Consider the following 13,482-nt stretch of genomic DNA (forward strand, 5'->3'; position numbering starts at 1 on the left):
GCTTGTCAATAACCATTTCATGAAAGCAAGAGAATGTGCAGACTTGTCTTCCTGCATGTGTGTTGGTGAGAAAATTATTATAATGGGAGCAGGACTTTTCCTCTCAGTGGTTAACAGCTGCTGGGTTTTAAACTGCCAAGTAAGTGGTCTGGTATCTTTTGGAGCGCCTCCAGCCTTTGGATATGACACAATAACATGTGATCCTGCAAAATGGCAGTGACTGTATGGTGTTGCACTTAATTTCAGTGCTCATGCAGCAGCATGGTAACAAGCCACCTTTGATCCAGTGTAAAACACAAAGCAATCTCCAAGAGAACTGCAAGAGAAGACATCAGCATTTCTAGGATGACTGGTATGATGCAGTTCATGAGAACCCAGAGCTAAAATACATTACCAACTTCTGAAAGACCTTTTCAAAGACCCCATAACCACCACCCTGTCACCACCAAACACTGCCTTTCTCTCAGCACTTTATCCATCTGCAGGCAGTTCTTCCACTCAGAAATTCCCTTTGGTAAAAAGATGGCTTGATAGAGAAAATTTTGCCTGGAAACCATTGAGCAGAAACAACTGCACTTCAACACCTTGCAGAGTTCTCTGCAGGTAAGAGGAAGAATTGATCACTGTAGAAATCAACAGCAGGTCACACCACATCTCAGTCAAGAGAAGTTCATCTTCAAGCACCATTCATCCTGGCTTGGTTCATTTTTAAAATACAACAGACAGAGGAAAATGTGAGAATGGTAAATTAGCTAATGTACTTGTGGCCTATTGACTACTGTACAAAAAAGTTGGATAGAAGCTAGTGAATTAGAAGTGGAACAGAGCAAAAAGGTCCTGAATTCAGACTCATTTACTAAAATTAAACAGGTCCAACTGTTTAATATGTTGAACTTGCAGTCCTTGAAAAGTGTGCTGGGGTATCATGGGATAAATGGTTTGTTCCAAAATGCCATGGGGTGGTTTTGCAAATAAAGCTTTTCCACCTCACGTTATGCTAGCAAACACTTTGCCTTCTAATAGAAGAAAAATGTACCCAACAACCACTTACTTTCTTCTAGTCAAGATATTCTTTTTTCTAGCAAGACAGAGCAACAAAAGAAACAAGTTGTCTTTGTGGAATTCTCTGAGGAAAATCAGCACATTTGGAGGAGAGAGGCTCATGCCTGTAACTGAGACCTTGGCCCTCTGAAATCTGAGGCTGTGTTTTCCTTAGGCTCACTTTTCCCATTAAATGCCTTGGATTTGAGCTAGACTGAATTGGGAGGTGATAGTTACTGATCATATTAGTCACAGCTGCATGTTCCCAAGGAGTTACCACGTCAACATCTTGTACCCTGGCCTTTGAAATGTAGCAGTTTGAAGTCAGATCAAATGTCAAACATCACTGAAGAGGTTTCGTTAAAAAAAAAAAAAAAAAAAAACAAAAAAAAGAAAAAAAAAAAAAAAGAAAAACCAAACCCAGCACAACACAAAAGTGAAATTGTGATCAGACACAAGGGAGGGAGGTGTTAATGCATTGCCTGCAAGAGCAGTGAAATGACCAGGAAATAAGATAAAGCTGTGCTTGTGAGATATCGGCTCATAAATCATCTCTGAAGCCTACAGAGTATAGAAATTGGAAGAAAGAGTTTCTAGTGCCCAAAGAAAGGTGGATAATCCACTAAAGAGGTTAGCTATGCCTATAGCTCTTTACTGCTAGTAGCTCTTGGACCCTCCAGCTGTTAGGGAGAGTACCAGCTTAGTCCAGTTCCCAAGTGCCTAGAACACAAGCAGGAGGCATGAGAAGGGCCAAAAAGAAGAGGGAAGAAGTAAAAAAGAATACAGAGTGGTACTCAAACCCAGCCCTTTGGAAGGAGATGAGTCTTTTGGATGCCATAAGATGAGGGTCAAAAGTTTACTGAAAAACAAGGCCATCCAGGATCTCCTGAGTCTACTCTCATGTGACGGCTCAGGAGTGTATCCAAGGACGATCTAGCAGACGAGGATGTGGTAAGCCCAGCATGAATGACCTGCTGAACTTAGGGTGTTTCAGACAACTATTCAATTTTTTTTGTTGCTGTTTACTAGTAGAAACACAGTCCACGAAAAAAATTTTGCTCTAAGGAGGGAAAAATTTTTCTTTAAAGCACAGCAGTATGGTTTTACTTTTCAGCCTGGAGATGCACTCTACCCAAGAGATGAAAATGGAAAATTTATCTACCATGAGACAGACTTATGTGCCACTTGGGAGGTAAGCAAACACAACATCCATCCATCCATGCTTTAAACCCACAGATATTCATTCTCTTTTTTACTTGTGGTTTTCATAAACATAACTGAAGCAAATTGCCAGGGCAAATGGATCGAATTCTACTAGCTCCATAGATAAATTTTACTTATATCCTTAAGCATGTTTCTTTTTGCTGTCATTTAATTATTTTTATAACAAAACATAGTTGAAGCATCAAACATCCACATTCCCTCTTTAAGAGAGAGCACTCTACATTCACTACTTGAAACTTTTATCATTGGGTTTTTTACCAATCCTTCCCCTTTATCAGATCTTCATAGAAAGAGAAAGGTGGAGCTCTCAGAAGAGACTAGGTCACCTTGAAAATATTAAAATCTTCACTTTCAGGAAAAAACAGATTTTGCCCTAAAATTCACCATAAAAAACCCCAAACAATCAACCAAAAAAACCCTATTAAAAAAATCCAAAAAACAACATCTTCCCCCTCAAACCCCCCCCCACCAAAAACAAAGCCCAAGACCTTGCCATCACTTGCCATTAGAACAAGTTTACTCACTTCTAAATTTACTTATCAGATGGGGACACAAGATTTTGCTGGTAAGAAAACTTGGAGGGAAATAGCATTTGCCTGTAAGATTGCACCCTGCATTTGTTTGTGATGTGCTCTAGTCCTTTAGGCAGATATCTCATTAAGCTTCATGTGACTTGGCTTCAGGATCTTGGGTGAGACAGAAAGTGAGACTAGCAATCTCCTCACAGTTCTGCCTCTCAAAGCCATGGACACCTCTTTAGTTCATGGCCAGAGCTGCTCAGCTCTCCTTCTACACCAGGCCTGGTGAAATAGCATCACTAATTACATTCAGTTCACACTAAGAGAGATAAGAGGTGCTACTACGTGCTCCATTTCAGTTTGCACTGTCCAGATCTGGATAGTCACGTCTCAGTTTAGCTCTACTCAAGGTACAGCAGATAAAGATGAAGAATGGTGAAATTTTAAGTGAAATTCTGAAGGGGAAGAAAGCCCAGAGGGGGCCTGAACTTTCCCTTGGCAGCTGAGCCATCTATCCTGGGTCTCAGGGGGAAGGGAGACTTCCATGTTAGCTGTTTATGTTACGTTTGAATTTGGCTGATGCAGTTCATTCCCCTCTTTTCACAGAATGGTTGCTCAGATGTTGAAAGCAATAGCTCTCCCAACACTGCTATATTTTTATCTTGGAGCTGGTGTTTAATGTAAAGGTTATTCTATAGCAGGCCACTCTCTTCAGCTAATAAGCCAAGAGAAAAATAGGTGGTGGGCAGCTCCTGCAAATAGCAACATTAATCTAAATTTAAATGGCTCAACTCAATCCAGATAACTTCACTCTCTCAGTGTGGTGCTAGCTGGCACTAAAATTAATTAATCCTGATGACTGTATTTGCTGACTTGTCACTGAGTGATAGAAGGCATATGAGGCCAACCAGAGGTCATCAAATACACAGTGCCTCTTACCTCCCTGCTTTCAGCTTCTGTGAGACAGAAAGAATAACAAAACCTGGAAGGGTATCCAGCTCCATGGTGAGGTCTGCTGTGCCTCAAACAGTCACTGATTTATTTGTGTGCAGAGTTTCTAGCAGCAAAAGGGAAGACCATAGGAAAGGATCCCCTTTCCCCTTAACAACCCAGCAGACGAAGCTAACAAAGACCAGGGAACATATTCATATCCAGTATTCATAAGAGTTTCTGAGCTACTAGGATTTGTCTGAAGTGTAAGATATCTAGAATGCCTCTCTCCCATCCACTCTTTTTTTTTTCTGCTTGATACTGAACTGAAGTTTTCTGTGCCGGTTTTGTGATGTGCCTTGCCAGATATTTAGGGGACTTCACTGGATAAAGACTTCATATGGAAAACTGTCTTATGATCAAAAGGAGTGAATTGACTTATCAGGAAAGCAATCTGTTTCGTTCACTTTTCTTTCTCCAGCTTTGAGGCGCTGCTAAAGCAGCATAAAGTGAGCAAAACTCTTTAAAAGAGGTTGCCTGGCACTTAAGTATCTATATCTTGGGTTAAATCTTTCTGCTCTCCAGACAAATTCTGCCCTCACAGGAGGTGAAAACATTAGGGTTTGGTCTGGAAAACAGGTCGACACAAGAATAGAGTTTGGTTTGGCTGGACAATACCAGCCCTCATGCTAATAGAGCTGTTAGTTCTGCTGCAGCGAAGGGTCTCAATATGGTCTATCTTTCGCCTTTCTCTAAAATGCATGCCTCAAGGAATCAAGCCAACATGTGGGACTCCTCTTGCCTTTGCTTTCTTTGCAGGCTCTGGAGGCATGTAAAGATGCAGGCTTGGCAAAGTCTATTGGAGTATCCAATTTCAACCGCAGGCAACTGGAGATGATCATGAACAAGCCAGGACTTAAGTACAAACCTGTCAGCAACCAGGTATGACTGCAAGCGAAGGGCAGTGCCTGCCACGGTGCCATTACCCTTTGGGGAATGCAAACACACAGCCTAAGCCATCACGCACAGAAAGGTGATGTGTACTTTGCCACAGGTGCTACCCTCCATACTTGCATTTCTAGCTTGAAAATATTACTCTTCCTATCTAGGCTAAAGATCAATATTTGAAGACTCTGGAGCAATCACTTTCCTCAGTTTCTGCTCCAGGACTATAAAACTGGTGCCTCTGTGCCAAAGCTTCATAACAAGTCTGAATGCTTAGTCAAAGCAGATCTTAGATCTCTGCTATGTACCTTACTTCAAGTCCAAAAATTCCCAAGAAAGCCATTCAGAGCTAACCAGTCCTCAACGAAGCCATGTCTACCTTAGTTGACACCAGCCCAACCCTACAGATCCTGGGTCATTCCAAGCTTCTCATGGGTAAAAGCCATTAGAAGCAGCTCCTGAATTTCCTGTACTTGCTCTCTTGTACTTTTCCTATAAGACATTTGTAAGAGAGAGAGAAAACGTTCAACTAAAAGAGACCCTGTTATGTGACTGGCCCAAGCTGAACAATCCTGTGAGAATGACAGGCACATCCGAGTTAAATTACAGCAGCAGGGCTCTGAGAAGGTGACAAGTGGCAGCGACCCATCTGAGTGCCCAGTACCTTTGGCTCTGGCATTTGGCAGGTCACTGCATTTCCTCGAAATCTCTGGGAAGCTCTTCTGACTCGCCTGGCACAAACAAATATCCACATTAGCAGTAATAGACAAGAGGCCAGGGACCAACTGGGACCAACCAAGACCAACTTCCCACTCCCAGTGCGTGGCCTGGAGGGCTGGGAATGGCCATGAGGCAGGACAAGGAGGCTGGCCACAGCTTTCATTTCTGTGTTTGGCCTGGAGGGAAAGGCTGCCTGTGAGAATAGGAAATTCCAGCACCCTTCCCTGGTATTAACATGTCCAGTGGGTGCAAAATGCAATTGCTGTTTCTGGCGTGCCCCTAAGGCTGCACTGAGCATTGTTGATGCTTCCTGGGGTCAAGGAAAACCAGGCAAAAGATTAAGCCCAGCTTAGGGCAGCTGGCCAGCAAGCACAGATGTGCCAGATAGCTTCAGACTTGCCAGATAGCAACCACTGCAAACAGTAGTTGCTCTGTCACCTTTTAGACATCCATTTCCCAGAGTCTGAGATCACAGCCAGAAAATCAATGCCTGCGAGGGAACAGTGTTTGCAACGTGGGAGGGCAGAGCTCGCAACAAGGTCATAATCTCACCTTTTGTATACTCCCCCCTCACCTTTCTAACTGGGACAGCTTATGCCAACACTTCCCTAAAAACATCAGACTAGTCATCCTGAAGGCAAGAGGCAGAGAAATGGAGAACTGATCCACATGAGACGGATTGCCTTCTCAGTCTGCCTGTCTAGTGAGCTTGCCTCACCTCCATAATCCCTACTTATTGCCACTTTTCCACTGCAGGCCAATAAAAGTTCCCTGCAGCTAAATTGAAGTTGCAGATGTTAATCTGCTGTCCACCAAAAAAAAAATTAATAAAAAAACCCCAATCACCCAGTAATGTACAATTAGAATAGCAACCACAGATGAACTTTCCCTATTCCCTAATTACATCTATCCTTTCCTGAAAGCATCACCTGATCTGTAGGTCTCACATATATTGGTATATCTTCTGCTTCTTTTTCTGGTCCTGTTGATTAATCATTCTTTCTATGTTACTCTTGTAGGTAGAATGCCATCCCTACTTCACCCAACCCAAACTCCTAGAATTTTGCAGACAGCATGACATCGTTATTGTTGGGTACAGCCCATTGGGAACCTCAAGGGATGAATCTTGGTAAGTCCCCATGTTAATTTCTATTAGAAGGACAATATCCAGGGAAACATAGTTCTCCACTGCTGGGTCTCTGTGCAAAATACCTCTGCCCTCATTTTTTAAAGTGGTTTTGAACTTCAGTGTCTAAATATTACTGTTGTGAGTGTAAACTTTCAACACTCCTGCTGCATGCTGTCATCAAAGAATGCCAGGTGTCTGCATAGGAGGTTGCCTTAGGTGTCCTCTAACAGAAGGCAAGTGTTTGGAAAGGGAAATGTGTGAGGCTTAGGAGAGGAAGGAGAAACGAAGTCAACGTTAGGACATCACACAGGAAGTTGCCTTTGACAACCCACCAACCTAAGAGCCAAAGCTTTTCTCCTGTCTTTCACCCTACTTAGCAAAAGGTGCAGTGTTCTGTCCACAAACAAGTAGATGGCCCTATGTTTTGACATTAAAGAGGAGGTTTTTTTGTCTTCTTTTCCTTCCCACTTTTTCCCCAGGGTGAATGTGTCCTCCCCTCCTTTACTGAAGGATCCTGTGCTGAATGCCATTGGCAAGAAGTACAACAAGACTGCAGCACAGATTGCTTTACGTTTCAATGTCCAGCGAGGGGTGGTGGTGATCCCGAAAAGTTTCAATCCACAACGCATCAGAGAGAATTTCCAGGTAAATTCCTACCCCCACTAGTACATGGACAAAAACACTTACATTGGCTTAGCCCCTATAGAAAGTAATTTCCCTGTTTTTTCTGTAGACATATGTGAGACTTGATCAATGGCAAACTTTGCCACATTTGATGCTTTCTGTCCCCACCACTAAATGGTAACAAGATATGACAATAATTGAGCAATGCATAGAGGAAATGTTGGTGTCTTTTAACCCTCTGGAGCAGCTAATGCTCCAGCTGGTGGTGTGTCCCAGAGCACCAGCTGCTTCAGTGAGCAGCACAAGCAAGATGAGGTAACTCAGTAGGTCAGCAGCCCAAAGCTGCAGGAGCTCAGGGATTGTTCTGCCCCATCTTCAGGTATGGGACAGCTATGCCAGGGAAGGGCTGCTGCACACAAGTGTGACAGAAAGGTTTACAAGCACACCACCAGAAAATATTTGGTTTGAAAATAAGATGATTTTGTTCCTGCACCTCTTGCAGCACTCAGCACTCACACTGCTCCCTACTTTCCCTGGAAATACACTGCTTTCAAAGCTGGTGATTCAGTATTGCCAGACTATCTTCTCCTTCTTGCAAAAAAGGTGTAGGCAAATGTGACTGGGCTTATTCATGTCCTCAAGACTCCTGCAAATACAAGTTAGCATGGGTTTGTGGGAAACATACAGGGAGAAGGAGGGATTGTAATTCTGGAATCTGGAACATATGAAGGTTGATTATGACAAGAAATGCTAACACATTCCTAACATCTCCTCCATTAGATCTTTGACTTCTCCCTCACTGAGAAAGAGATGAAAGAAATTGAAGCCCTGAACAAAAATGTTCGTTATGTGGAACTGCTAATGTAAGTACAGAAATTCTAGATCCTCACTAGAGCATTCCTATTCTTTCTGAGAATTTTTTTAAAAATCACTTCCTTTGCATATTAACTTTTGCCTATTCTAAGGTAAGGCTTAAACATAAGAGACTTTTAATGCAGCCTGAATATGCTCCCAGACCCATTGCAAAAATAAGTGTACAATATTTTCCTGCAGCTCAGGTTCTCAAAGCCCACCTAGTAGAAAGTAAAAGTATCTTGCTATTCCATCTCTGCTCCATTTCCTTAAACTCATTCTGCTATGTGGAAATGGTGGTCTCAGACACTGATAAGATCATCCCTGTCTAGGAGTGTGGCTATTGGAGCTGAAATTCAAATAAAATTGAGCTGTAACTTCTTCTAAGAAAAACAGAAGAACTGGAAGCTTGTTTGACTGCTAGATGACTTCCTAATTATCACTTCTGAGAAAGAACAAGGCTTGGTCTCTTGCTGTTTGTCACCTGAAGCTTACCACCCCATGTAGTTCTGCTTCACCTGAAAGCTCAGACCTACCCAACATCCCCTCTTCCAGAGGATGAGGCTGTTTGTTTTTCCTTCAGCTCAAAAGCATCTACAGCTTATGGCCAAACTTTGTTTTCTCCTTTTCAGGGCACGCAATAAGTAGCCAAATGCTAGAGATTAATTTCCACACATTTCTCTGTCTACCTTGGATTATCCTGCTAAACTGTAGCATGAAATGAAAAGCATTGATAACAACATCAAACACCATCAATAGCACTAAAATGTTGACCATTGCTCAAAAGATACAGGGAAATGTTACAAAGAAACAAACAAACCACTTATTGTGCTACAGAAATATGATCAAAAATATGCACTAAGTTAAAAGCACCATAATGGAGTTCATTTTTCACATTTAAGCTAAGCTAGGTGCTCTGAAGCTTTAGTTTCTTAAAATAGCCCTCCATCAGTTAACAGTACTTAGTTCCAGAAGGCTGCTCGCAAATGGCCTAGGAGATTCTTAAGTGTGTTTTCGTATCTGACACAGTTTGGTTTTTTATACGGCAAAACTGAGTTATAGCATCATTTAAACTTTAAAAATTATATACACAAAATGTAACCATGCTGTAAATGCAAAAGCCTTTCCCAGAAGCAAAGTTAAAGGCTGCAAATGCCCATAGGAGAAGAACTTTCTAAGCCACCAATCTAAGAAACTAGTAAGTTAATTGCTTTGCTTTATTGGACTGAATTCGGTCACAGGAGGCCACCAAGGATAAGGAAAACAGGATGCATAGGATGAGCACTGGCAGCTCTAGTTCTCACAAGAGCTCCATGTTCGGGGAAAAATGTTTAAGGACAATGTGATCTCAGCTATGAAAAAAGCCTTATTGGAAAAGTGATGTTGCCATGTAAGGAGCAGATATATAGATTTATATATATAGATATATAAGCCTACTCTGTGTTCCCACACTGAAGTGTCTGGAATTGACACTGCATCAGACAAATTACCAGCCTAAACACATTTCTTATTTCATCCAGCAATCTGTATCTGAAAAAGTCAAACCACGATACAGAAAGACTTTTGGTTAGTCAACTTTGTGCAAAGCCTTTGACTTCTGTGGCGCACATGCCAGCAGGAATGGAAAAATCCAGCTTTTCTCTGGTTCTTCCCCTTACCACCTACCATGAGGGTACTGTGTGCAAACCTGTTGCTCTGATGGTATGAGTAAGCCCATACAAACAGGGTAACGCAATCAGTGGAATGAATTAGCAAGTTAAGCATCTGAGAAGAAAATGGAGGTTCTATAAAAACATGAGTTCTTCAGGAAATCATAATCTGAAATTGTTTCTTCTCCTGTTGGAGAAATCTAGAAGCACTGTGCAGGGCAAATTTTACATTTGTGTATCTGCTTGATTTATCTTATGGTCCCATTCTCTGCTATGGATGTTTTCCCTAACCAGTTATGCCAAGCTGCACTGACTCCTCCAAGTGAATCATTTTCACTCAAAGGACTCAGACTTTTGAATATGTGAGATCTGATTAGCAAGCATGCTCGATAGATGAAAAGTAGAGATAATGACACTGGCAACTCAGACATTATCAAATTATACTGAAGTCAAAGAAGCCAAAGTGTTGCAGCTTGTTTTGTTTTTTGGGTTTTTTTTTCCAACCAGCTCAATCTGTTAATGTGTAAACACTTGATCTTGGCTGAATATTGGAATGAAATGTTTTGACACAACCAATTCAAAATGTTTGATGCCTTCCAGTTAGTTACCTTCAATATTGTGAAATGTGTCCTTCCCAGGCTGGAACGATTCACAGCTAGATAAATACCAGTATTTGTTGTGCTGTGCTGTAAGGCAAGGCAGCCAGCTGCCATGGTGCACCTGAGAATGCTCTTCAGAAATTTTTCATTTAGCTAATGGAAAGTGTTTGTCAAGCCAGGGCTTGTGATTTACCATCGTCTTCTAAACAAACAATAAAACCCACAACAGAAAACAGCTACCTCTCTCTCAAGTCTGCCAACAATGGGCAAATACAGTGTTATTTTTTCACCTGAAGTTGACCCTTGGAATTTTCTTCTTGCCTTTTATAATGATCCTGGATTGTGCCTCTTCCCTGAGCATGAACAAAGCCTGAAATATCTCTAGCTTTGTTAGGATGCACCCATGACCATCCCTTTCTCCCCTGAACTGGGTCATCTCAAAGCTTATTTGTAAATTCTCCGCCGCTGTAGATGCTGGCAGAGTACCTACACGTAGGCTAGAGGACAGCCAGACCTAGTTTAGGCATGGCAGCTGCTTGGGGAAAGCACCACCCCAGACCCAGACTGAGTGGTTCATGCCAGCTCTAAGGGCCTAAGACAAAGTAGAACAGTCTGGTGTCTCCACCTCTTCTTCACACATAGCCCATATTTCTAGGGGTCTTTCTAGATATCTGAACAAAGTCTTCTCCTTCCACAGTGCACACATGGTGAAGCCACCCCTCTTTCCTAAAACACGTCTACTCACCTGAGTTACATAGTGAGAATAGTTGACATACAGAGTCCTGCTGATTTTCCCCATCTCTCCTTAAGAAATGCAGTCTGTAGGCCTGGAAAATGCTCCTTCACTGTCCTCTCCTTAAATACACAGGCTTACTTCCAGCTCTGCAGAGGCAGTTATTCAGAGCAGAACAGCTTCTGAGTAAGAAGAGCAGCCACACATGAAGGCCACATATATATTGTGAGGAAGAGGTTTGCTAGGCACAGGACAACTGCAGTGATTTTATATCTTGCTTCACCCAAGGAGCTCACTTGTCCAATATGACCTTTCCACAGGTGGCGTGACCATCCCGAGTATCCCTTCAATGATGAATACTGAAAAAGAGCTGGGTCTGGAGAGCCAGCCAGTGCTGTTAGGCTTTGCTGCGAGACTCAACCTTTGGTGCTTTGTCTTCATGTAAGGCTGTTCAAATCAGCATTAAAAACATGACATTTATTTCTTTTTGTCTTGTCAGTCTCTTCTTGTTATTGACGACCAAATCTATTAATTAATTGAATTTCTGGTTTTGGCTTAGCAGGCTTTAATGCTGAACTCTGAAGGATCAAGACTGACTTCTGATAAAACTGAAGATTTCTCCTAAAAACAAGCTCACTAATTCAAGCCAAATCAGTTTCACTTAACGGAATATTCTTCACTTAATCTGAAACAAAACATTCCACTTCAGTACATGTGAGGCAGAATCAGAATCACAGAATATGCAAAGTTCAAAGACACCACAGAGCGGTCACATGGTCCAAACCAGTACCACTTTATTTTGCAGCTTAAGTAAGAGAAAGAGTGGTGAACTAATTGAATCTGATACATATGCACATATTTTTTGCTGATATGGACTAGATATGTGCACTGTTTCTTGCAGTGAAGCTCATTAAATTCTGACCAGAGTGTTGTGCAGCTGCACATGTGAGCTTTATTCAATAGGTACATCCCAGCTGGCTCCATATGGAACTAGTTCAAGCCCTAAAGCTTTACAAGTATGTTCATATTCACATACACACACAGAGCTTTCAGCTGAGAACCTCGGTAAAACACAGACAGCGTATGACACTTGTGTGACACTGCACTTGTTATTCAAGGGTGGTATTAAATAGCATTGCATACACAACCTGCAGCTACAACTAGAGATGTCCTCATCTCATGAGATTACAAATCCCTTAAACTTCTTTCATGCTCCACTAGCTGATATTAACATAAGAACATTTCTGCTCACTTAAAAATTCTTATAAACATGAAGGCAGAAGCGTGTATACCAGGGTAAGGAAGACTGACTCCTTCAGCATGAACTTCTTTTTCAGACCTGTTTTCAGACTTGTTTGCAGCCTATAGGTGCACCTGCCTGTACCCACACCTGCAGAAGACTACATTGCCTCCCTCCTGAGCCCAAGCACCCCAGTTTCCTGTCACTGAAGGAGTGCACTGGAGAGGTATCAGAGAAGAAACTAAACCATACACTCAGGGAGAGAGAGTACTTCACGTACTAGAACATGTGTACATTGGAAAATGTGTCATACATAAGCTTCAGTCTATAGCATCTGCTTTTATTTATTACCATTGCTATTTATTATCCCTGGAGTGACTGGAACAGGAAAATGCCAGAGCGTACAGTTCACGGAAACTCTTCTGTATGGTCATGGTGTGCTCCTCAGAGCTGAGACAAAGGGGGAAAGGGATGGCTGCTTCACTGGAGCAGCAGGGAAGGCTCCCAATAGAGTCAAGTGCAAATGCATCCCTGGATGAGCTCTGTGGGCACCACTGGAAAAGTCAGGCCCTTTCAGCAGGGGTGGCCTTCATGTAACATTTATAAATCCATTCACAAAGCTATGCCAACAAAGGAGAATTCTGCTTCCTGGATGTTACCCAAGGGCAATTCTCATTTTATTCTATTACCCACTTAGACAAGAGGGGGATATAAACAAACAAAAGTGGGGCAGATGTATCTTCTTTCTCCTCAGATATATTAGACACCTCCTGGTGTAGATCTAAGGACAATCCCAAGGTCAGGTGGAACCCTGCACCCAGGGCTGTTTAGAACCACTATCACAAGTCCTGCTTTGCCCCTTTGCAAACAGCTGAGGTCCTGGTCAAAAAACTGAATAAAATCCAAGTCTAAATTCAAGTGCCAGAGAGGAGGAGTTACCACCATACCCAACATGTTATTCCAGTTGCTTCATAAGTACAAGCCCTAAATAGAGCTCACAAGGCTCGACTGCTTAACAGTAGCACTGTACAAATTTTTGCACTGTAACTTGACCAGGTGCAATTCTCCAGTCACAGCCAACATTCAGGCCAGGTTTGGCAAAGCTCTTGTTGTCTACAACTGCAAATGTCAACTACTGCTTAGCTTAAATGCTCACACCGGCCCCTTTTGCAGCTCACTGCTCTTTCCAGGCATCCCCCTCCCTGAGGTCAGGCAGCACAGGAGATTCTAATAAACCAGGTGAACTTGTACATGTGAGTAAGGAAGAAAATATGCTGA

At 42.3% G+C, this 13,482-nt stretch overlaps 1 protein-coding gene across 1 annotated transcript in view; it reads left to right on the forward strand.

Annotated features, from left to right (window-relative positions):
* AKR1D1 (aldo-keto reductase family 1 member D1) overlaps positions 1 to 11,444 on the forward strand; it is a 35,265-nt gene extending 23,821 nt beyond the window's left edge. Inside the window, exons 4-9 of the mRNA XM_066319686.1 lie at positions 2,156 to 2,233; positions 4,533 to 4,655; positions 6,398 to 6,507; positions 6,987 to 7,152; positions 7,912 to 7,994; positions 11,285 to 11,444. Coding sequence (XP_066175783.1) covers positions 2,156 to 2,233; positions 4,533 to 4,655; positions 6,398 to 6,507; positions 6,987 to 7,152; positions 7,912 to 7,994; positions 11,285 to 11,327 — 603 coding nt within the window. The 3' untranslated portion in view covers positions 11,328 to 11,444. The remainder of the gene's footprint in view (positions 1 to 2,155; positions 2,234 to 4,532; positions 4,656 to 6,397; positions 6,508 to 6,986; positions 7,153 to 7,911; positions 7,995 to 11,284) is intronic.
* Positions 11,445 to 13,482: the final 2,038 nt, after the last annotated feature.

Source organism: Sylvia atricapilla, chromosome 5 (genome assembly GCF_009819655.1).
Source record: "Sylvia atricapilla isolate bSylAtr1 chromosome 5, bSylAtr1.pri, whole genome shotgun sequence".
NCBI lineage: Eukaryota > Metazoa > Chordata > Aves > Passeriformes > Sylviidae > Sylvia > Sylvia atricapilla.